Source organism: Heptranchias perlo, chromosome 6 (assembly GCF_035084215.1).
Source record: "Heptranchias perlo isolate sHepPer1 chromosome 6, sHepPer1.hap1, whole genome shotgun sequence".
In the NCBI taxonomy this organism is placed as follows: domain Eukaryota; kingdom Metazoa; phylum Chordata; class Chondrichthyes; order Hexanchiformes; family Hexanchidae; genus Heptranchias; species Heptranchias perlo.
This window is the reverse complement of record NC_090330.1, coordinates 1,888,651-1,910,122: the sequence shown is the minus strand read 5'-3', so window position 1 is coordinate 1,910,122 and position 21,472 is coordinate 1,888,651. Positions and strand designations below refer to the sequence as shown.

Sequence of the window (21,472 nt, the reverse complement as noted above, 5' to 3'; positions counted from 1 at the left end):
AATTTCAAAACAGATTGATCGATTTTTGTTGGGTAAGGGGATTCAGGGTTACGGAACCAAGGCAGGTAAATGGGGTTAAGATACAGATCAGCCATGATCTAACTGAGTGGCAGTACAGGCTCGAGGGGCTGAATGGTCTCCTGTTCCATATTATATATATTTTTAAATACACAGTAGGAAAGTACTTGAAACAAAAAGCCCTCCCTCTAAGCTCCCTTCCTTTGTCTGCAGCTAGTATGATTTCCCCTGAGGACAGGGTACACAGGAGCCTGGCCCCCTGACAGACAGGAGCCATTTGTGTGGAACTTTCACAGCACTGTTCGGGCTGCAGGAGGCGGCGAGGTTCTGCCATTACTTCCTGGGTGAAGTCGAGGCAAATCTCTTTGTACGTGCCCAGGTAACTGGGGAGGACTACAGACCCTCATGGGCAACGGCAGTTCAGGACACACTGCCTGAGATACAATTGGACCTACTCCTGCATATCTCGTAAATGGCAGGAAAATCCCCATGGGAATGCCCATGGTGCCAGTGTAGCGTCCTTAAATAGAGAGTTAAATTCCCCACACTGGTGGGAGGCAAAAAATGTGAACAACAATTTTTAAAATGCACAAAAATGAAAACAACCCCGTGCAGCTCACCAAAGACCAGCTAAAAGTCCAATTTATCATTCCCAAAACAAAATCAAAATCTTTAAGAAAACTCAACACAAGTTGCAAAATGCAGCAGAGTTTTTTTTTAAGAACTCGCTCACAGCGACAACTTTTCTGGGCAAAACCACAGGAAGCGAAGGGTGGGGAAGTCCAGATCTGACCGAGATAATGCCGGGGGCCGTGACGTGCCTGTGCTGCTTCGACAGAGCGCAGTCCGGCCCGTCACAAAATTCCTTCAGCAAGACAAGGGCTGGGCTCGGAATTTCCCCCACCCCCCCATCACCCCTTCTGTACCAGGTTATCACAGGGTCCACTCTGTATAAAGCTCCCACGGTTCAGATGCATCCTCCAACCGCGTACAATCAGCACAATGACAGGAAACTACCCAGTCGGTGGGAGCGGTTGTTTACAATTCTTGACCTCGTCTCCTCCCCAAAAAGACATTTTTTTTAAAAAAACACCTTTTAAAAATAAAAGATCTCCATTTTCTGAGCTGCCCCCAGTAGCTCAGTGGGTAAAGGCACCGACTGCGTCAGCACGGGGTCGCCAACCCTGAACAGCTCGACCGGGCACAGAATAAATCACAAACCAGGCAGAGAGCGGGTCGTAAACCGGGCTACAGAGCGGGTGATGAACTGGGGACAGTTACGCGGATATTTTAAATCTTTAAACGGTCCATTCGTTTGATAGAGAATAACATTTTGTACAGACTAATCCGTGCTCCACAAAGTCAGTCCTGGCACAGAGAGAGAGATCACAGTAATAAACAGGGTACCATTTAATTATTAAAAACAAAATGCTTTGCCATTTCACCCCTGGCTACTGAAGGCGGAGACCCCTTTCAGGGTGCAGGTTCCTCGATACCGCACCCAGGCCGTCATTCTACAGTTTGTGCCCAGATAGTGAGCGTCAGCAAGCTATTCATCAGTGGGGTGCATCACAACCGAGCCCAATCCTTGGGCTTCACAGACATTTGCTCATGTGCTTTCCAACAGGGAGTCACTGGCTATCGATCCCTGGCCATTTTTCTGCCCCCTCACAAACCCGGGGCACTGTCAGTGAGAGGGCCCGGACTCTCGAGGGGACAGGGAGGGAGAGGGCCCGGACTCTCGAGGGGACACTTGGTCGGTCAGTCATTCTTCTGGGGTTGATGAGTCGAGAGGGGGCTGAGCTGTTACACAAGTCCCAGCAACAACCCATCAGATCTAAACTAGATATTCTCCCGCTGACCGGCATCTCCCGCTGACCGGGGGGGGGGGGGGGGGGGGCTCTCTCCGCTGTCCTCTGAAGACGATGCCCCTGAATGAATGCCGGTAGCGGAATCACTAACCAGCGAGACTCGGTGGTGGGGGGGAAGTGGGAGGAGGGGCAGACGGAGAGACTCGGGCGGGGGGCAGACGGGAGACAGAGCTGGAAGCCGCAGCGTGATCACCGGGCACTGTTGCCAGCCACCCAATCCCAGACGTGGAAGGAGCTGTCGCCTGCGGCCGAGAGCAGAGTCTGCGGTTTCCACGGGTGCCAGGCGTGTCTGGTGACCGGCGGGATCTCGCGGTTAGGCTCTGCGGTGACACCGTGACCTCTGTGGACGAAGGTCGGCTCCACGCTGCCGGAGTCTGCTGACCACGAGCTGGTGTCGTAAACGTGAACTGTCCCATTAAAACCTTCCACAGAAAGAAACAAAACAACAATCACAACGGCTGTACAGAAACATCAAACACGTGTGTTGTGGGGGCTCCCCCCCTCTCTCCCTGGGGGTACAGTTCCCCCCTGCCCTCCCTGGGGTACAGTTCCCCCCCTCCCTGGGGTACAGTTCCCCTCTGCCCTCCCTGGGGTACAGGTCACCCCCTTCCCCCCTCCCTGGGGTACAGTTCCCCCCTGCCCTCCCTGGGGTAGTTCACCCCCTCCCCCCTCCCTGGGGTACAGTTCACCCCCTCCCCCCTCCCTGGGGTACAGGTCACCCCCTTCCCCCCTCCCTGGGGTACAGTTCCCCCCTGCCCTCCCTGGGGTAGTTCACCCCCTCCCCCCTCCCTGGGGTACAGTTCACCCCCTCCCCCCTCCCTGGGGTACAGTTCACCCCCTCCCCCCTCCCTGGGGTACGGCCCCCCCTCCCCCCTCCCTGGGGTACGGCCCCCCCTCCCCCCTCCCTGGGGTACGGCCCCCCCTCCCCCCTCCCTGGGGTACGGGTCATCCCCCCCTCCCTGGGGTACAGTTCTCTTCTCTTCTCTTCTCCTCTCCTCACTCTCCCTGGGGTACAGTACCCCCCTCCACTCTCCCTGGGGTACAGTACCCCCCTCCACTCTCCCTGGGGTACAGTACCCCCCTCCACTCTCCCTGGGGTACAGTACCCCCCTCCACTCTCCCTGGGGTACAGTACCCCCCTCCACTCTCCCTGGGGGTACAGACACCTCCCCCGCCCCCACAACTCCCTGAGGGTAAAGATCCTCCCAGTACTTCACCGAAGTGGCCATTCCTTGACGTGCGAGACAAGACACGGAGAGTCAGCAGAGTTTCTACAATTCTCATCCTTATTTTAAAATCCCTCCATGGTCTCCCCCCTCCCTCTGTAACCTCCTTCAGCCCTCCAAGATCTCTGCACTCCTCCAATTCTGGCCCCTTGTCCATCCCTGATTTCCATCGCTCCACCATTGGCGGCCATGCCTTCAGCTGCCTGGGCCCTGAGCTCTGGAATTCCCTCCCTAAACCTCTCCGCCTCTCTCTCCTCCTTTAAGACACTCCTTAAAACCTACCTCTTTGACCCAGCTTTTGGTCACAATCCCACCTTCGAGACTGACCATGTTTTTCTTTAAAGAATAGAATATTCCAGTATGCTGGAGCACTGAGTCCACTGAGCACTGAACCTCAGGAAGGATATACTGGCCTTGGAGGGGGTGCAGCACAGATTCACCAGAATGATACCAGGGCTTAAAGGGTTAAATTGTGAGGACAGATTGCAAAGACCAGGCTTGTGTTCCCTTGAGTTTAGAAGATTAAGGGGTGATCTAATCGAGGTGTTTATGATGATTGAAGGATTTGATAGGGTCGATAGAGAGAAACTATTTCCTCTGGTGGGAGAGTCCAGAACAAGGGGGCAGAACCTTAAAATTAGAGCCAGGCTGTTCAGGGGTGATGTCAGGAAGCATTTCTTCACACAAAGGGGAGTGGGAATCTGGAACTCTCTCCCCCAAAAAGCTGTTGAGGCTGGGGGTCAACTGAAAATTTCAAAACCGAGACTGATTGATTTTTGTTAGGCAAGGGTATTAAGGGAAAGGTCATCGACCTGAAACGTTAACTCTGTTTCTTTCTCCACAGATGCTGCCTCACTTGCTGAGTGTTTTCCAGCATTTTCTGTTTTTATTTCAGATTTCCAGCACCCGCAGTATTTTGCTTTTGATGAAAGGTATTAAGGGTTATGGAACTAAGGCAAATAGATGGGGTTAAGATACAAATCAGCCACGATGTAATTGAATGGCTGAACAGCCTCGAGGGGCTGAATGGCCTCCTCATGTTCCCCGGCCCACCCAGAACGTACCAGACACTGCGATGTGGCCCTGCAGACAGGGTGCCCAGGTCAGGCACAGATAGTCATTGTTCAGGCCGGAGGTGGGAACCCTCAGCTCCGCGAGGCTCAGGGTCTTGTTCAGATCTCGGAAATCCGTCACCGCCACATGTCCGTCCGAGGAAAGCATGGCCGCCTTCGAGTGGCCGGACCCCAAACCCATCGTCCAATGGCAGCCACTGCTGCTGCTCGCGGGCAAGTCCGAGCGTCCAATCAGACTGGGCCGCTGCCGGGTATCGGCCAACCATAGGCAGCCGTTCAGGGAGCAGATTGAGAAGGTGGAATGGTCGAGAAACTCCAGCACACTGATTGGGTCGTGAACATCGGCCCCTGGGGAGAAATAACAAACCCTCCTGTTAGCTGGCACCCGACAACAAGCCTGCAGATCAGTGCCAACGGATTACTGCCCAGGGTCAGCATTTTACTCCTCCTCAATCTCTTCACTCCCACTGTATCCCACTGGACCCAAACCCTTCCCATTCCCTCCCTCAGTACAGAATCCCACTGGACCCAATCCCTTCCCATTCCCTCCCTCGGTACAGAATCCCAATGGACCCAATCCCTTCCCGTTCACTCCCAATGTATAGAATATGTTCACTCCCAATGTATAGAATCCAAATGGACCCAATCCCTTCCCATTCACTCCCTCTGTACAGATTCCCAATGGACCCAATCCCTTCCCATTCACTCCCTCTGTACAGATTCCCAATGGACCCAATCCCTTCCCATTCACTCCCTCTGTACAGATTCCCAATGGACCCAATCCCTTCCCATTCACTCCCTCTGTACAGATTCCCAATGGACCCAATCCCTTCCCGTTCACTTCCACTGTACAGAATCTCAATTATTTCACTCACTAGAGTAAACAAACTATTTTGCGAACCGGACGAGATTCTGTCCTGTTTCCTAACTGTCTCATTATACTTTTCACCCCATCGCTCTCCCTCTGATTCTCGCTCCCAGTCTAAGAATCTCCCCTTATTCTCTGAACCACTGACCCAAGTCGAGAGGGCAGGCGGGAGAGACCTGCTCCCAGGGTACTCGAGCGAGAGCCCACAGCGTGGCCCCTCCGCCCTGCAGGAAACAGTCCCTTCCCCACACTGGTCATCAACCCACATCCTGGGACATCGATGTTCCACTAACTCATTTCACATTCAGACTGACTTGGGGTCAGCAACCTTCCCTGGGGGGGGGGCGGGGAGACAGCCCAGTCAGAGGGACCTATTCATTTCCCTCCCCCCAGGATTGTTCCGCCTGATGGGGAAGCTACTTCGGGTGGGACCCTGAATCAGCAGTTGCTCGGAGACTCTGCGTGTGACGTACCTACGGTGAACCGCACCTTCTGCGACTCGATTTCTTGGATTGTGAGGTCGCTGACCTTTGAACCATGAAGTACCTGAGGGGTCGGAGAGCAGGTGACGGAGATTTTCGCCCAGCGGCCGCCTGCTGCCTGGTGCTGGAGCGTGCTGACCAGTTCAATGGCGTCTGTCCCGGGGAGAATGGCAGAGTTAGCGATGACGGATGACCCATGTGACCCTAGCCCAGCTTTACTCACACTCCGGGTACAAGCACTGCAGCAACTCGCCAAGGCTTCTTCGACAGCAACTCCCAAACCCACGACCTCCACCGCCTGAAAGGGCAAAGGCAGCAGGTACATGGGAACAACACCACCTGCAGGGTCCCCTCCAACGACTTGGAAATATATCACCGTTCCTTCATCGTCACTGGGTCAAAATCCTGGAACTCCCTCCCTAACAGCACTGTTCCATCCTTCACCCCCCACACCTGGGCCAAAAGGATGGACAGCAGCTGGAGATCAAATCAAAAAAAAGATGCTGCTTTCCTAAAGATTATTAAGTCTCTCTTTTTTATCCCTTTACTCTCCCGACTCCTCGCTGGAATTCGGTCCCATGTGGCCAGGGAACCCCCCAATTACCTCGACCAATCGGACCGTTCCTCAGTTAGCTATTTGTGCAAAGATAATTTGACCAAGGGGGGCATCACCAGCCAGTCCGATTTCTGTCCTCACCCAACAATCCGATGTTTTACAAACGCAGGAGAGCGAGCAGGAGCAGGAACCCAGGCTGATTTTCCGCCCTCATTAATCCAGGGGAGCTCGAGACCCATCGTAGCACTCCTACCGCCGGCTGAATCATGGAATCATACAGCACAGGAGGAGGCCATTCAGCCCATCGTGCCTGTGCCGGCTCTTTGAAAGAGCTGTCCAATCAGTCCCACTCCTCTGCTCTTTCCCCATTGTCCTGTACATTTCTCCTTTTCAAGTATTTTTCCAATTCCCTTTTGAAAGTTATTATTGAATCTGCTTCCACCGCCCTTTCAGGCAGCGCATTCCAGATCAGAACAACTCGCTGCCTAAAAAAAATTCTCCTCATCTCCCCCCTCGATTTTTTTGTCAGTTACCTTAAATCTGTGCCCTCTGGTTACTGAACCTCCTGACAGTGGAAACAGTTTCTCCCTATCTATCTACTCTATCAAAACCCCTGAATGCCTCTATTAAATCTCCCCTTAACCTTCTCTGCTCTAAGGAGAACAATCCCAGCTTCTCCAGTCTCTCCACATAACTGAAGTCCCTCATCCCTGGTACCATTCTAATAAATCTCCTCTGCACCCTCTCCAAGGCCTTCACATCCTTCCTAAAGTGTGGTGCCCAGAATTGGACACAATTCTCCAGCTGAACAAGGCTATGGGGAGTGGGGCTAATTGGATAGCTCTTACAAAGAGCCGGCACAGGCACGATGGGCTGAATGGCCTCCTCCTGTGCTGTAAGATTCTATTCTGTGAAATTTCACTGTCGAGGCCACAGTGTCCTCTAGTGGTGATGAAAACAACAGCAGGTGGTTCCCAGCAGTGACGGGAACAGGTTCCAACAGACTCGAGGAACAGCACCTCATCTTTCGTTTAGGCACTTTACAACCTTCTGGACACAACACTGATTTCAATAACTTCAGATCATAGCCACTGCTCCCATTTTTTCGGACAGCAGGTGCTGGTAACGGTTCTGTTGTTGCCATTTACAGCTCCTCTAGACCCATCTTTTGTTTCTTTATTTGTCCCATTACCACCCTCCTTGCCTTGTACCATCATCCCTTCAGTCATTTAATCACTCCTGCTCTCCACCCTATCATAGACCTTCCCTTTTGTTCTTTTCTCCCCTCCCCTCCTTTGCCTGGCTCTGTACTTGCTTAAAAACTGTTAAACCTTTAACTACTCCCAGTCTGACGAAAGGTCATCGACATGAAACATTAACTCTGTTTCTTTCTCCACAGATGCTGCCTGACTTGCTGAGTGTTTCCAGCATTTTCTGTTTTTATTACAGGTTCCAACACCCTGTTCCACAAAATAATTAAGGATGAGAAGAGCGGGGGTTATTCAAAAAAATCTGCTGGGATGGGCGGTGGAAGCAGGTTCAACAGGAACTTTCAAAACAGAACATAAGAAATAGGAGCGGGAGTCGGCCATTCGGCCCCTCGAGCCTGCTCCAGCATTCAATCAGATCATGGCTGATCTTCAACCTCAACTCCACTTTCCTGCTCAATCCCCATATCCCTCGATTCCCCGAGAGTCCAAAAATCCATCCATCTCAGTCTTGAAAATATTCAACAACTCAGCATCCACAGCCCTCTGGGGTAGAGAATTCCAAAAGGGACCTCTTTCAAAAATGGAATTGGGTGAATACATGAAAAAAAAAATTGCTGGGCTATGGGGAAAGAGCAGGGGAGTGGGACTAATTGGATAGCTCTTTCAAAGAACTAGCATGGGCACGATGGGCCGAATGGCTGCAGGACATTCTGGAGGGGGAGGGTGAACAGCCAGTTGTCGTGGTGCATATAGGCACCAACGATATAGGTAAAAAACAGGATGAGGTCCTACAAGCTGAATTTAGGGAGTTAGGAGTTAAACTAAAGAGTAGGACCTCAAAGGTAGTAATCTCAGGATTGCTACCAGTGCCACGGGCTAGTCAGAGTAGGAATGACAGGATAGCTAAGATGAATACGTGGCTTGAGAGATGGTGCAAGAGGGAGGGATTCAAATTCCTGGGCCATTGGAACCGGTTCTGGGGGAGGTGGGACCAGTACAAATTGGACGGTCTGCATCTGGGCAGGACTGGAACCAATGTCCTAGGGGGAGTGTTTGCTAGTGCTGTTGGGGAGGGTTTAAACTAATGTGGCAGGGGGATGGGAACCGATGCAGGAAGTCAGTGGGAAATAAAGTGGTGACAGAAACAAAAGGCAGTAAGGGAGAGTGTACAGAACATGACCGGACAGATGGTCTGAGAAAGCAGGGCAAAGACCAAGGGAAGACTAGATTAAACTGCATTTATTTCAATGCAAGAAGTCTGATGGGCAAGGCAGATGAACTCAGGGCATGGATGGGTACATGGGACTGGGATGTTATAGCTATTACTGAAACATGGCTAAGGGAGGGGCAGGACTGGCAGCTCAATGTTCCAGGGTACAGATGCTATAGGAAAGATAGAGCAGGAGGTAAGAGAGGAGGGGGAGTTGCGTTCTTGATTAGGGAGAACATCACGGCAGTAGTGAGAGGGGATATATCCGAGGGTTCGCCCACTGAGTCCATATGGGTAGAACTGAAAAATAAGAAGGGAGAGATCACTTTGATAGGATTGTACTACAGACCCCCAAATAGTCAACGGGAAATTGAGGAGCAAATATGTAAGGAGATTACAGACAGCTGCAAGAAAAATAGGGTGGTAATAGTAGGGGACTTTAACTTTCCCAACATTGACTGGGACAGCCATAGCATTAGGGGCTTGGATGGAGAGAAATTTGTTGAGTGTATTCAGGAGGAATTTCTCATTCAGTATGTGGATGGCCCGACTAGAGAGGGGGCAAAACTTGACCTCCTCTTGGGAAATAAGGAAGGGCAGGTGACAGAAGTGTTAGTGAGGGATCACTTTGGGACCAGTGATCATAATTCCATTAGTTTTAAGATAGCTATGGAGAAGGATAGGTCTGGCCCAAAAGTTAAAATTCTAAATTGGGGAAAGGCCAATTTTGATGGTATTAGACAGGAACTTTCAGAAGTTGATTGGGAGAGTCTGTTGGCAGGCAAAGGGACGTCTGGTAAGTGGGAGGCTTTCAAAAGTGTGTTAACCAGGGTTCAGTGTAAGCACATTCCTTATAAAGTGAAGGGCAAGGCTGGTAGAAGTAGGGAACCTTGGATGACTCGGGAGATTGAGGCACTAGTCAAAAATAAGAAGGAGGCATATGACATGCATAGGCAGCTGGGATCAAGTGGATCCCTTGAAGAGTATAGAGATTGCCGGAGTAGAGTTAAGAGAGAAATCAGGAGGGCAAAAAGGGGATATGAGATTGCTTTGGCAGATCAGGCAAAGGTGAATCCAAAGAGCTTCTACAAATACATAAAGGGCAAAAGGGTAACAAGGGAGAGAGTAGGGCCTCTTAAGGATCAACAAGGTCATCTATGTGCGGAACCACAAGAGATGGGTGAGATCCTGAATGAATATTTCACATCGGTATTTACGGTTGAGAAAGGCATGGATGTTAGGGAACTTGGGGAAATAAATAGTGATGTCTTGAGGAGTGTACATATTACAGAGAGGGAGGTGCTGGAAGTCTTAACGCGCATCAAGGTAGATAAATCTCCGGGACCTGATGAAATGTATCCCAGGACGTTATGGGAGGTTAGGGAGGAAATTGCGGGTCCCCTAGCAGAGATATTTGAATCATCCACCGCTACAGGTGAGGTGCCTGAAGATTGGAGGGTAGCAAATGTTGTGCCTTTGTTTAAGAAGGGCGGCAGGGAAAAGCCTGGGAACTACAGACCAGTGAGCCTGACATCTGTAGTGGGTAAGTTGTTAGAGGGTATTCTGAGGGACAGAATCTACAGGCATTTGGAGAGGCAGGGACTAATTAGGAACAGTCAGCATGGTTTTGTGAGAGGAAAATCATGTCTCACGAATTTGATTGAGTTTTTTGAAGGGGTAACCAAGAAGATAGATGAGGGCTGTGCAGTAGACGTGGTCTACATGGACTTCAGCAAAGCATTTGACAAGGTACCGCATGGTAGGTTGTTACATAAGGTTAAATCTCATGGGATCCAAGGTGAGGTAGCCAATTGGATACAAAATTGGCTTGACGACAGAAGACAGAGGGTGGTTGTCGAGGGTTGTTTTTCAAACTGGATGCCTGTGTCCAGCGGTGTGCCTCAGGGATCGGTGCTGGGTCCGCTGTTATTTGTTATTTATATTAATGATTTGGATGAGAATTTAGGAGGCATGGTTAGTAAGTTTGCAGATGACACCAAGATTGGTGGCATTGTGGACAGTGAAGAAGGTTATCTAGGATTGCAACGGGATCTTGATAAATTGGGCCAGTGGGCCGATGAATGGCAGATGGAGTTTAATTTAGATAAATGTGAGGTGATGCATTTTGGTAGATCGAATCGGGCCAGGACCTACTCCGTTAATGGTAGGGCGTTGGGGAGAGTTATAGAACAAAGAGATCTAGGAGTACAGATTCATAGCTCCTTGAAAGTGGAGTCACAGGTGGATAGGGTGGTGAAGAAGGCATTCAGCATGCTTGGTTTCATTGGTCAGAACATTGAATGCAGGAGTTGGGATGTCTTGTTGAAGTTGTACAGGGCATTGGTGAGGCCACACTTGGAGTACTGTGTACAGTTCTGGTCACCCTATTATAGAAAGGATATTATTAAACTAGAAAGAGTGCAGAAAAGATTTACTAGGATGCTACCGGGACTTGATGGTTTGACTTACAGGGAGAGGTTAGACAGACTGGGACTTTATTCCCTGGAGAGTAGGAGGTTAAGGGGTGATCTTATAGAAGTCTATAAAATAATGAGGGGCATAGATAAGGTCGATAGTCAAAATCTTTTCCCAAAGGTAGGGGAGTCTATAACGAGGGGGCACAGATTTAAGGTGAGAGGGGAGAGATACAAAAGGATCCAGAGGGGCAATTTTTTCACTCAAAGGGTGGTGAGTGTCTGGAACGAGCTGCCAGAGGCAGTAGTAGAGGCGGGTACAATTTTGTCTTTTAAAAAGCATTTGGACAGTTACATGGGGAAGATGGGTATCGAGGGATATGGGCCAAGTGCAGGCAATTGGGACTAGCTTAGTGGTATAAACTGGGCGACATGGACATGTTGGGCCGAAGGGCCTGTTTCCATGTTGTAACTTCTATGATTCTATGATTCTATGATTCTATGATTCTATGATGCTCCTGAGCTATGCACAGACCAGGTGTCGAGCTCAATGTCTGACCAGTCCCGAGCGAGCTGATCTCCCCCACGGCAGCTGACCATTGATGTCCAATTCCCTTCAGCGTAATTTTTCGACAGCACCTCCCAAACCCTCGACCTCTACCACCTAGAAGGACAAGGGCAGCAGGCACATGGGAACAACACCACCTGCACGTTCCCCTCCAAGTCAGACACCATCCCGACTTGGAAATATATCACCGTTCCTTCATCGCTGGGTCAAAATCCTGGAACTCCCTTCCTAACAGCACTGTGGGAGAACCTTCACCACACGGACTGCAGCGGTTCAAGAAGGCGGCTCACCACCACCTTCTCAAGGGCAATTAGGGATGGGCAATAAATGCTGGCCTTGCCAGCGAGGCCCACATTCTGAGAATGATTTTTGTTTTAAAGCAGTCCTCTGTTAGGAATGGGGAGGGAAAGGGGTGAGAAAATCAGCCTAGGTCCCTGATGGTGGTCACTGGGGGGAATGGTACTGGGGCTAAAAGGGTTAAATTACGAGGACAGGTTGCATAGACTGGGCCTGTATTCCCTTGAGTTTAGAAGATTAAGGGGTGATCTAGTTGAGGTGTTTAAGATGATTAAAGGATTCGATCGGGTCGATAGAGAGAAACTATTTCCTCTGGTGGGGGGAGTCCAGAACAAGGGGGCAGAACCTTAAAATTAGAGCCAGGCCGTTCAGGGGTGATGTCAGGAAGCACTTCTTCACACAAAGGGGAGTGGAAATCTGGAACTCTCTCCCCCAAAAAGCTGTTGAGGCTGGGGGTCAATTTGAGTTTTCATTACTAATTGATAGATTTTTGTTGGGTAAGGGTATCGAGGGATATGGGGCAAAGGCCAGAAAATGGACTTAAGATACAGATCAGCCATGATCGAATTGAATGGTGGAACAGGCTCGAGGGGCTGAATGGCCTCCTTGTGCTCCTATGTAAGTTCGAGGCACAATAGCGGAGATGAGGGGTCAGTGCTGAGAATCCAGCCAGTCCCTTGGATTAAATCTCCCCACCACCGTGGCCCCTTTCCCGAGGGGGAGGGGGAGGAGTTCTGCCCGTACTTTCCCCAAAGGTACTCAGCCCACAGCTGGGTCTGCCTGGCAGAAGAATGGATGGATGAATACAAACAGATATTTTACACTCGAAACCAACAGGCGAGGCAGATGGCTAGAGAGAAAACACATGGAGACATGACTGAAAGGCTAGAGATGAAGCAACGTCTCCATTGTTAATAGTGGCATCGAGGCAACCTGACCACTGACCCCCCCACCACCCCGGTCCGGCCAATGGTTGATCGCGCTGACCACAAACTCGATGTGTCCGATTCACTCACTGCTCTCGTCTGTTGCCAAGCGCCAGACCTGTAGCGAGGTGTCGGGGGGTCCACTGCTCACCAGAAGGCTACGGAGATAGAATCAGAGTTACTGACGGTTACATCAAAACTACACCACAGAAACAGGCCATTCGGCCCAACTGGTCTATGCCGGTGTTAATGCTCCACTCGAATCGCCCCTCTCCCTACAACATCTCACCCTATCAGCATATCCTTCTATTCCTTTCTCCCTTGTGTTTATTTAGCTTCCCCTTAAATGTATTCACCTCAACTACTCCTTGTGGGAGCGAGTTCCACATTCTCACCACTCTCTGGGTAAAGAAGTTTCTCCTGAATTCCCTATTGGATTTATTAGTGACTATCTTATATTTATGGTCCCTAGTTCTGGTCTCCCCCACAAGTGGAAACATCTTCTCCACGTCTACCCTATCAAACCCTTTCATAATCTTAAAGACCTCGATCAGGTCACCCCTCAGTCTTCCCTTTTCTAGAGAAAAGAGCCCCAGCCTGTTCAGCCTTTCCTGATAATTATATCCTCTCAGTTCTGGTATCATCCTAGTAAATGTTTTTTCACCTTCTCCAGTGCCTCTATATCCTTTCTATAATATGGAGACCAGGACTGTGCACAATACTCCAAGTGTGGTCTAACCAACGTTCTGTACAAGTTTAACATAACTTCTCTGCTTTTCAATTCTATCCCTCTAGAAATGAGACAATAAAACAGAGGAAAAGAGAGTCACCAGAGTGGGACAGACCCAGGTTTATACAGCACCTCGTCACATCTAAAAGCACGTCACAGACAATGAACTACTTTAAAGTGCACTGACTGCAGTTAGGTGCACAAATGCAGCAGTCATTTTGCACAGCAAGATTCCATTATCAGCAATGAGATGATTAACTAATAAATTTGTTTTTTTTAAAATGATGTTGGTTGAGTGATAAATATCGGCCAGGACACCGGGGAGAACTCCCTTGCTCTTCTTCGAATTGTGCCATTGGATCCTGGCCAATATTTATCCCTCAAGCAACAGCACTAAAAACTCGTCATTTATTTAATTACTGTTTGTGGGATCTTGCTGTGCGCAAATTGGCCGCTGGTTTTCCTACATTACAACAGTGATTATACTTTACAGTCTCAGCCATAGCTCAGTGGTATCACTCGCGAAGGCTGTGGGTTCGAGTCCCACTCCAGAGACTTGAGCCCAAAACATAGGCTGACACTCTGGGGCAGCGCCGAGGGGCGGCGTCGCACCGCCCGAGGGGGGCGCCGCACCGCCCGAGGGGCACCGCCCGAGGGGGGCACCGCACCGTCTGAGGGGCAGTGCCCGAGGGGCCGTCTTTCAGATGAGACGTTAAACCTAAGGCCCAGTAGACAAGTAGCCCATTCAAATTGGGCTGGGGCTCCCAGTGGAAAATTCAGAGTGTTGCTCACCAACTCCCTCCCCCCACCACCGCCCCCCCCACAAGTCTGGGTCTGTTGTGGACTCACTGACAGAGATTGATTGCTGTGATTGGTCAACAACTCCATTATTGCTGTATCGTGTGACTCCCAGGATGGGAGAAGGTGAACGAGATGGACCGCAGTCTTTTCTATGTTACTACGTGAAGCCTTGAAGATCAATTTAAAAAGCACGGAGGCAGGAGAGGGAATAAAAGACACAAAAACTAAAACCAGTGGCAAGGCAGACCCGCAGTGACCGTCCCTGGTGTCCCACAGTCACTCTGCTATAGACTGCGAGCTGGACACCGAGAATCACCCCTACCTGGTTCCCGGGACATGATTCAAATCATAAATGGGCCGGTCCGAGAAGCCGCCGTGTTCCACTTTGAAGTCTCTCTCCGGACAAAGTCCCTACAGGAGAAATGGAACGGGTAAAGGCAACAGGGCAATGGTAACTCAAATAGGGTTTGGGATCAGTCCCGACCCCCAGGGCACAGAGAGCCCCGACCTCCCAACCCCCAGGGGACAGAGAGCCCCGACCTCCCGCCCCCAGGGGACAGAGAGCCCCGACCTCCCGACCCCCAGGGCACAGAGAGCCCCGACCTCCCGACCCCCAGGGCACAGAGAGCCCCGACCTCCCGACCCCCAGGGCACAGAGAGCCCCGACCTCCCGACCCCCAGGGGACAGAGAGCCCGACCTCCCGACCCCCAGGGGACAGAGAGCCCCGACCTCCCGACCCCCAGGGGACAGAGAGCCCCGACCTCCCGACCCCCAGGGGACAGAGAGCCCCGACCTCCCGACCCCCAGGGGACAGAGAGCCCCGACCTCCCGACCCCCAGGGGACAGAGAGCCCCGACCAGACCACACGAGAGAAGGGAACCTGCCGTCCTTACCCGGTCTGGGCCTATATGTGACTCCAATCCCACACCCAATGTGGTTGACTCTTAACTGCCCTCTAAAGTGGGCCCAGCAAGACACTCAGATGTATCAAACCACTAAGGACAACTAAGTGGGACTAACTGGATGGTTCTTTCAAAGAGCCAGCACAGGCACGATGGTCCAAATGGCCTCCTTCTGTACGATTCTATGTTCACTTAAGAAACAGTTAGAAGCAGCAAAGTGTCGGTCTCTCCGGGCAGATGAACTCTCTAATCATCCCGTAGAAAACAGGGGCAGGAGTAGGCCATTCGGCCCTTCGAGCCTGCTCCGCAAAGTTCATCTGCTCGAGGAGAGGCTCGAACTCATAACAATACTGAGGTTATAAGTACCGCGCGCCGACTGATTGCGCCGTTACAGCCGCGCACGAGGAACACCAGACACTCCTCATGATCCCTAGTGGCCGTGAGACCCGATTCGGCAGGTCTTCCATCGACCGCTCGCATGGGGCAGAAATTAACCACCTGGGACCGCTCCGCGCCGAATGGATCCCCCTCCCTTGCCCCAGCAGTTAATCTCTCCCCCCACCTCCCACACTCTGGCTGCTCCATCGATTCTCTGCTGGTTCCGACCGGGAAGCAACGGGCTCGCCCCTCGATCAAACAAACACCCTCGGGCGGTGATTTTTTTTTTTTTTTTTCCCTCACCTTGTTTCCTTTAGCGCAGAGTTTCTGGGGGAGGGAGAGCTCGAGAATTTCATTCTTCTTCCCCAGGTGGCAGCCGGCGACGCAGATACCTGCCGGACGGAGGAGGATTGCAGAGTCAGGGTATCAGGCGCCTCCGACGTTACACCGGCCAGTGTGGGGCTGTCTTTATAGAGCAGCCGTAACACATCAGGGCCCTTCGCAAATCAAATAGACGATGAACATGGACACGGGGCCAGGATGGAGATCAGGAGAGGAGACTGAACACTCGGGACAAAAAAAAACACAGGAATGGGAGGAGGCCATTCAGCCCCTCGAGCCTGTTCCGCCATTCCATTAGATCATGGCTGATCTGTATCTTAATGCCATCTACCCGCCTTGGTTCCGTAACCCTTACCCAACAAAAATCTATCGATCTCAGTTTTGTAAACTCCAACTGACCCCCAGCCTCAACAGCTTTTTGGGGGAGAGAGTTCCAGATTTCCACTCCCCTTTGTGTGAAGAAGTGCTTCCTGACATCACCCCTGAACGGCCTGGCTCTAATTTTAAGGTTATGCGCCCTTGTTCTGGACTCCCCCCACCAGAGGAAATAGTTTCTCTCTGGAAGGAGTGCAGCGCAGATTCACCAGTACGTTACCCAGGGCTCCAAGGGTTAGATTATGAGGAGAGATTACATAAACTAGGCTTGTATTCCCTGGGATATAGAAGGTTAAGGGGTGATTTGATTGAGGTTTTTAGGATTTTGAGAGGAATTGATAGGGTAGATAGAGAAACTTTTTCCACTGGTGGGGGAATCTAGGACAAGGGGGCAGAACCTTAAAATCAGAGCCAGGCCGTTCAGGAGAGAAGTTAGGAAACACTTCTTCATGCAAAGGGTGGTAGAAGTGTGGAACTCACTCCCACAGAAAGCAGTTGATGCTCAATTAATAATCTTCATAGAAATCATAGAAAGTTACAGCACAGAAGGAGGCCATTCGGCCCATCGTGCCCATGCCGATTAAATCTGAGATTGATAGCCAAGGGTATTAAGGGAGATGGAGTCAAGGTGGGTAAATGGAGTTAGGATACAGATCAGCCATGATCTCATTGAATGACAGAACAGGCTTGAGGGGCTGAATGGCCTCCTGTTCCTATGTTCCTATCCTATCAAATCCTTAAATACCTCAATTAGATCACCCCTTAATCTTCTACACTCAAGGGAATACAAGCCCAGTCTCTGCAACCTGTCCTCATAATTTAACCCTTTTAGCCCCGGTATCATTCTGGTGAATCTGCTCCCCCTCCAAGGTCAAGATCAGGTATTGTTTTGGAAAAGCAGCGAGTGTGTACGTATATATGTGTGTGTGTGTACGAGTGTGTGTGTGTGTGTGTGTGTGTGTGTGTGTGTTCAATATACATCACAGACAGACAGACAAAGCCCAACGTACTTCTATCCTGAATCCACTCTATAACTCGTGTCGTTTCCTGCAGCTCAAACACATGGAGGTCGTTGTACCTGAAACAAATAAACCGACAGGATACATCGGTCTGTAAAACAACCCAAAGGCCCAGCTCAGCCCTTCACCCTCAGCCCCAACAACCTGCATTTATATAACACGTAAACGTGGTAAAACGTCCCAAGGCACTTCACAGGAGCGGAAATCAGACAAAAATTGGCTGCCGAGCCAAAACATGATCCACCAGAAGGGGGTTGGTTTGAAGAGGGGTCTTACAGAAACAAAAAGAACTCGCATTTATGCAGCACCTTTCATGACCTCAGGACGGCCCAAAGTGCTTTACAGCCAATGAAGTACTTTTTTTGAAGTATAGTCACTGATGTAGGAAACGCAGCAGACAATTTGCGCACACAATGAGATAATGATCAAATAATCTGTTTTAGTGATGTTGGTTGAGGGATAAATATTGGCCCCAGGGCACTGGGGAGAACTCCCCTGCTCTTCTTCAAATAGTGCCATGGGATCTTTTACATCCACCTGAGAGGGCAGACAGGGCCTCGGTTTAACGCCTCATCCAAAAGACGGCCCCTCCGACAGTGCAGCGCTCCCTCAGTACTGACCCTCCGACAGTGCAGCGCTCCCTCAGTACTGACCCGACAGTGCAGCGCTCCCTCAGTACTGACCCTCCGACAGTGCAGCGCTCCCTCAGTACTGACCCTCCAACAGTGCAGCGCTCCCTCAGTACTGACCCTCTGACAGTGCAGCGCTCCCTCAGTACCGACCCTCCGACAGTGCAGCCCTCCCTCAGTACTGACCCTCCAACAGCGCAGCGCTCCCTCAGTACTGCACTGGGAGTGTCAGCCTAAACTATGGGCTCAAAACTCCGGAATGGGGCTTGAACCCACAACCTTCTGACTCAGAGGCGAGCATGTTACCCACTGAGCCACAGCTGACACCCCATTGATAGCCTGCCAGGCTGAGAGAGGACTGGATCCCAGCACCTGTGCAGCAGATGATACAGCTCTCTCTCTCTCTATCCCTCCCATTGAGCAGGTGGCTGGCCTCCACTCAGTAACCACCCAGGGTGGCACATTAGAGATAAGGAGCTCACTGTGTGAGTCACCTTCCATCACCCTCGGTTCAGCACTCCCTCAGGCAGTGCCACAATTCAGTACCACGGCCCTTGGCAGTCAGTAGCACTGCAGTTAGGGTAATGATCACAAGGATCAGTACAGAGGAGGGGCCCAATTGGCACCTCTAGTTCCCATCCAAAGTCAAAGACCAGCCTGACTGGGGCATTTATTGCTGTTCATCGTCACTGGGTCATTATCCTGGAATTCCCCACCCAATACCATCGTGGGAGCACCAGCAGCACACGGACTGCAGCGATTCGAGAAGACCCATCACCATCTCGGGGGAGCTAGGGATGGGCAATAAATGCAACCTTACCAGTGTCAGCACTCTCACCTCTGATCAGGAGATTGTGGGATCGAGTCCCACTCTAGAGACTCGAGCCCCATAATCCTGGCTTGCACTCCCAATGTAGTGCTGAGGGAGCGCCGCACTGGCTGAGGTGCCATCTTTTGGATGAGAAATTAAACCAGGTGGATGTAAAAGTTCCCATGGCACTATTTGAAGACGAGCAGGGGAGTTCTCCCCGGTGTCCTGGTCAACATTTATCCCTCAACCAACATCACTAAAACAGATTATCTGGTTATTACCACACTGCTGTTTGTGGGAGCTTGCTGTGCGCAAATTGGCTGCACTTCAAAGCTTTGGGTCATCCTGATAAAGGCAAGTCTTTCTTTCTATCTACATCCCATAAACCTGTGATCTCCCATCACCATCTCTTTAACCACCATTTTCACCTCCTCTCCCCTCCCTGGACCCGAGTCTCCTCTTCCCGCACTCCTGTTTTTGAGACAGTGACTCGGGATTAACCTTCATTTTTCCACCGTCTCAAAATTTAAAAAATTTTTGTTAGGCAAAGGTATTAAGGGTTACGGAACACAGGCAGGTAGATGGAGTTGTTACAGATCAGCAATGGTTAATTAAATGGCAGAACAGGCTCGAGGGACTGAACGGCCTCCTGCTGTTCCTCCGACTCCGCACGGGGCAGCTACAAACGCTGGGTGAGCTCGGCACTCCATCACCCCGGGGACACTCAGAACGGAGTCAGGGACGACCACCCCCGCCATTGCCCCACTACTCCATCCGCCCCCGCCATTGCCCCACTACTCCATCCGCCCCCGCCATTGCCCCACTACTCCATCCGCCCCCGCCATTGCCCCACTACTCCATCCGCCCCCGCCATTGCCCCACTACTCCATCCGCCCCCGCCATTGCCCCACTACTCCATCCGCCCCCGCCATTGCCCCACTACTCCATCCGCCCCCGCCATTGCCCCACTACTCCATCCGCCCCCGCCATTGCCCCACTACTCCATCCGCCCCCGCCATTGCCCCACTACTCCATCCGCCCCCGCCATTGCCCCACTACTCCATCCGCCCCCGCCATTGCCCCACTACTCCATCCGCCCCCGCCATTGCCCCACTACTCCATCCGCCCCCGCCATTACAGGGCCCACCCATAGAGGCCCCTCCCCTTCCATGGTGGCCCCTCCCCCTCCTATAGGGCCCACCCATAGAGGGCCCTCCCCCTCCTATAGGGCCCACACATAGAGGCCCCGCCCCTTCCATGGTGGCCCCTCCTCCTCCTCCTCCTATAGGGCCCACACATAGTGGCCCCTCCCCCTCCTATAGGGCCCACCCATAGAGGGCCCTCCCCCTCCTATAGGGCCCACACATAGAGGCCCCGCCCCTTCCATGGTGGCCCCTCCTCCTCCTCCTCCTATAGGGCCCACACATAGTGGCCCCTCCCCCTCCTATAGGGCCCACCCATAGAGGGCCCTCCCCCTCCTATAGGGCCCACACATAGAGGCCCCGCCCCTTCCATGGTGGCCCCTCCTCCTCCTCCTCCTATAGGGCCCACCCATAGAGGCCCCTCCCCCTCCTATAGGGCCCACCCATAGAGGCCCCGCCCCTTCCATGGTGGCCCCTCCTCCTCCTCCTCCCCCTCCTATAGGGCCCATCCATAGAGGCCCCTCCTCTCCCATAGAGGCCCCTCCCCCAAGGCCCAGCTCCCCTGAGAGACTCTCCCGCGGCCCATAGAGGCCCAGGTTGGGCCCGCACCGCCTGCCTGCCTGACCCTCCCGCCGTTATATAAGCGGCTCCCGGCCCCGCCCTCACAGTCTCATGGACTCCGCCATCCACCAGTCCCACTCGCTCTCCCAGCAATCCTCCGCCTCCTCCGCCGCCGCCGCCGCCATCACCGCGTCTCCACGGCAGCTCCGGTCCCGGGTCACGCTCCCCCCCCCCCGAGTGGGCGGGGCCTCCTTTTGGACCATCCACGTGACGATCGTCACTTCCTCTCCATTTCCCGCCTTGCTTTGAATAGAAGATGGCGGCCCGGACACTCCCTCTAAAACCATTCGCCTTTTCAAATAAAAAAAATAGAAAGAATTTCCGAGTTATTGAAGGTTTTTGTTGTTCAAAGTGCGCGGAAGTTCTTAGAATCTGAAACTGATGGCCGGAAAATAACTTTATTGCGAAAAATAAATTTATTTTTACATCACTTTGCGGTGACTGTGGTGACGTCACGCCAAGATGGCGCCGCCCATTCCGACTTTATAAAAATCAGCGGGACTGTTTCTAATTTAAGAAAAATAATCTTCCCGTTTCTGCCCGTGACCAGACTTCCAACATCAATAATTAATAAACAGATCAAGAAAAACTCCGGACAGTAATGAGAGGCCAAACTTCACTTCCTGTCACGTGCGTTGGCAAGCTACGTTTTAAAAAGAAATCTTTTTATTTATTTTGTCCCTGAAATTATTTATTGAAATGTTTTTTTATATTCTGTCAGGAGAAAATTAAACAAAAAAAAAAACCAATCAGTCAGCAAATTACAAGTTTTAAACACCGTCCATTCCCCAGATTATTTTGGGCTAAAGGGGCGGGGCTGCGAGTTGACGCTCTGACCAATAAGGACGGTCGGATTGCTGTTGCCAGGGGCGCCGTGAGGCGGGGCTCCTCCCTGAAATGCGCCTCCCTGCGACAGGCTGAGCAGCCCGGGTTCCGTGGTGTAATGGTTAGCACTCTGGACTCTGAATCCAGCGATCCGAGTTCAAATCTCGGCGGAACCT

At 51.7% G+C, this 21,472-nt stretch overlaps 1 protein-coding gene and 1 non-coding gene across 2 annotated transcripts; one reads left to right on the top strand and one right to left on the bottom strand.

Moving 5' to 3' along the window:
* Positions 1-1,413: 1,413 nt before the first annotated feature.
* On the bottom strand, positions 1,414-20,668 carry wdr73 (WD repeat domain 73). The gene is made up of 8 exons (XM_067985579.1): positions 20,517-20,668; positions 17,260-17,327; positions 15,836-15,924; positions 14,574-14,662; positions 12,811-12,878; positions 5,530-5,691; positions 4,180-4,536; positions 1,414-2,311 (listed from the first exon to the last, which is right to left on the bottom strand). The coding sequence occupies exons 1-8, from the start codon at positions 20,594-20,596 to the stop codon at positions 2,079-2,081; spliced, it is 1,146 nt and encodes a 381-aa protein (XP_067841680.1). The 5' UTR covers positions 20,597-20,668; the 3' UTR covers positions 1,414-2,078.
* A 732-nt stretch (positions 20,669-21,400) lies between these two features.
* trnaq-cug (transfer RNA glutamine (anticodon CUG)) lies at positions 21,401-21,472 on the top strand. Its single transcript has one exon. It is a non-coding gene; the product is annotated as a tRNA-Gln (tRNA).

Bases quoted from the DNA above. Each gene is read 5' to 3' on its own strand.
- wdr73 (XM_067985579.1), bottom strand. From the start codon at position 20,596: ATGGCGGCGGCGGCGGCGGAGGAGGCGGAGGATTGCTGGGAGAGCGAG. The intron at 14,663-15,835 runs GTGAGGGAAAAA...TTTCTCCTGTAG, and splicing joins TCTGCGCTAAAGGAAACAAG to GGACTTTGTCCGGAGAGAGA. The intron at 2,312-4,179 runs GTACGTTCTGGG...TTTCTGTGGAAG, and splicing joins GGGCCACATCGCAGTGTCTG to GTTTTAATGGGACAGTTCAC.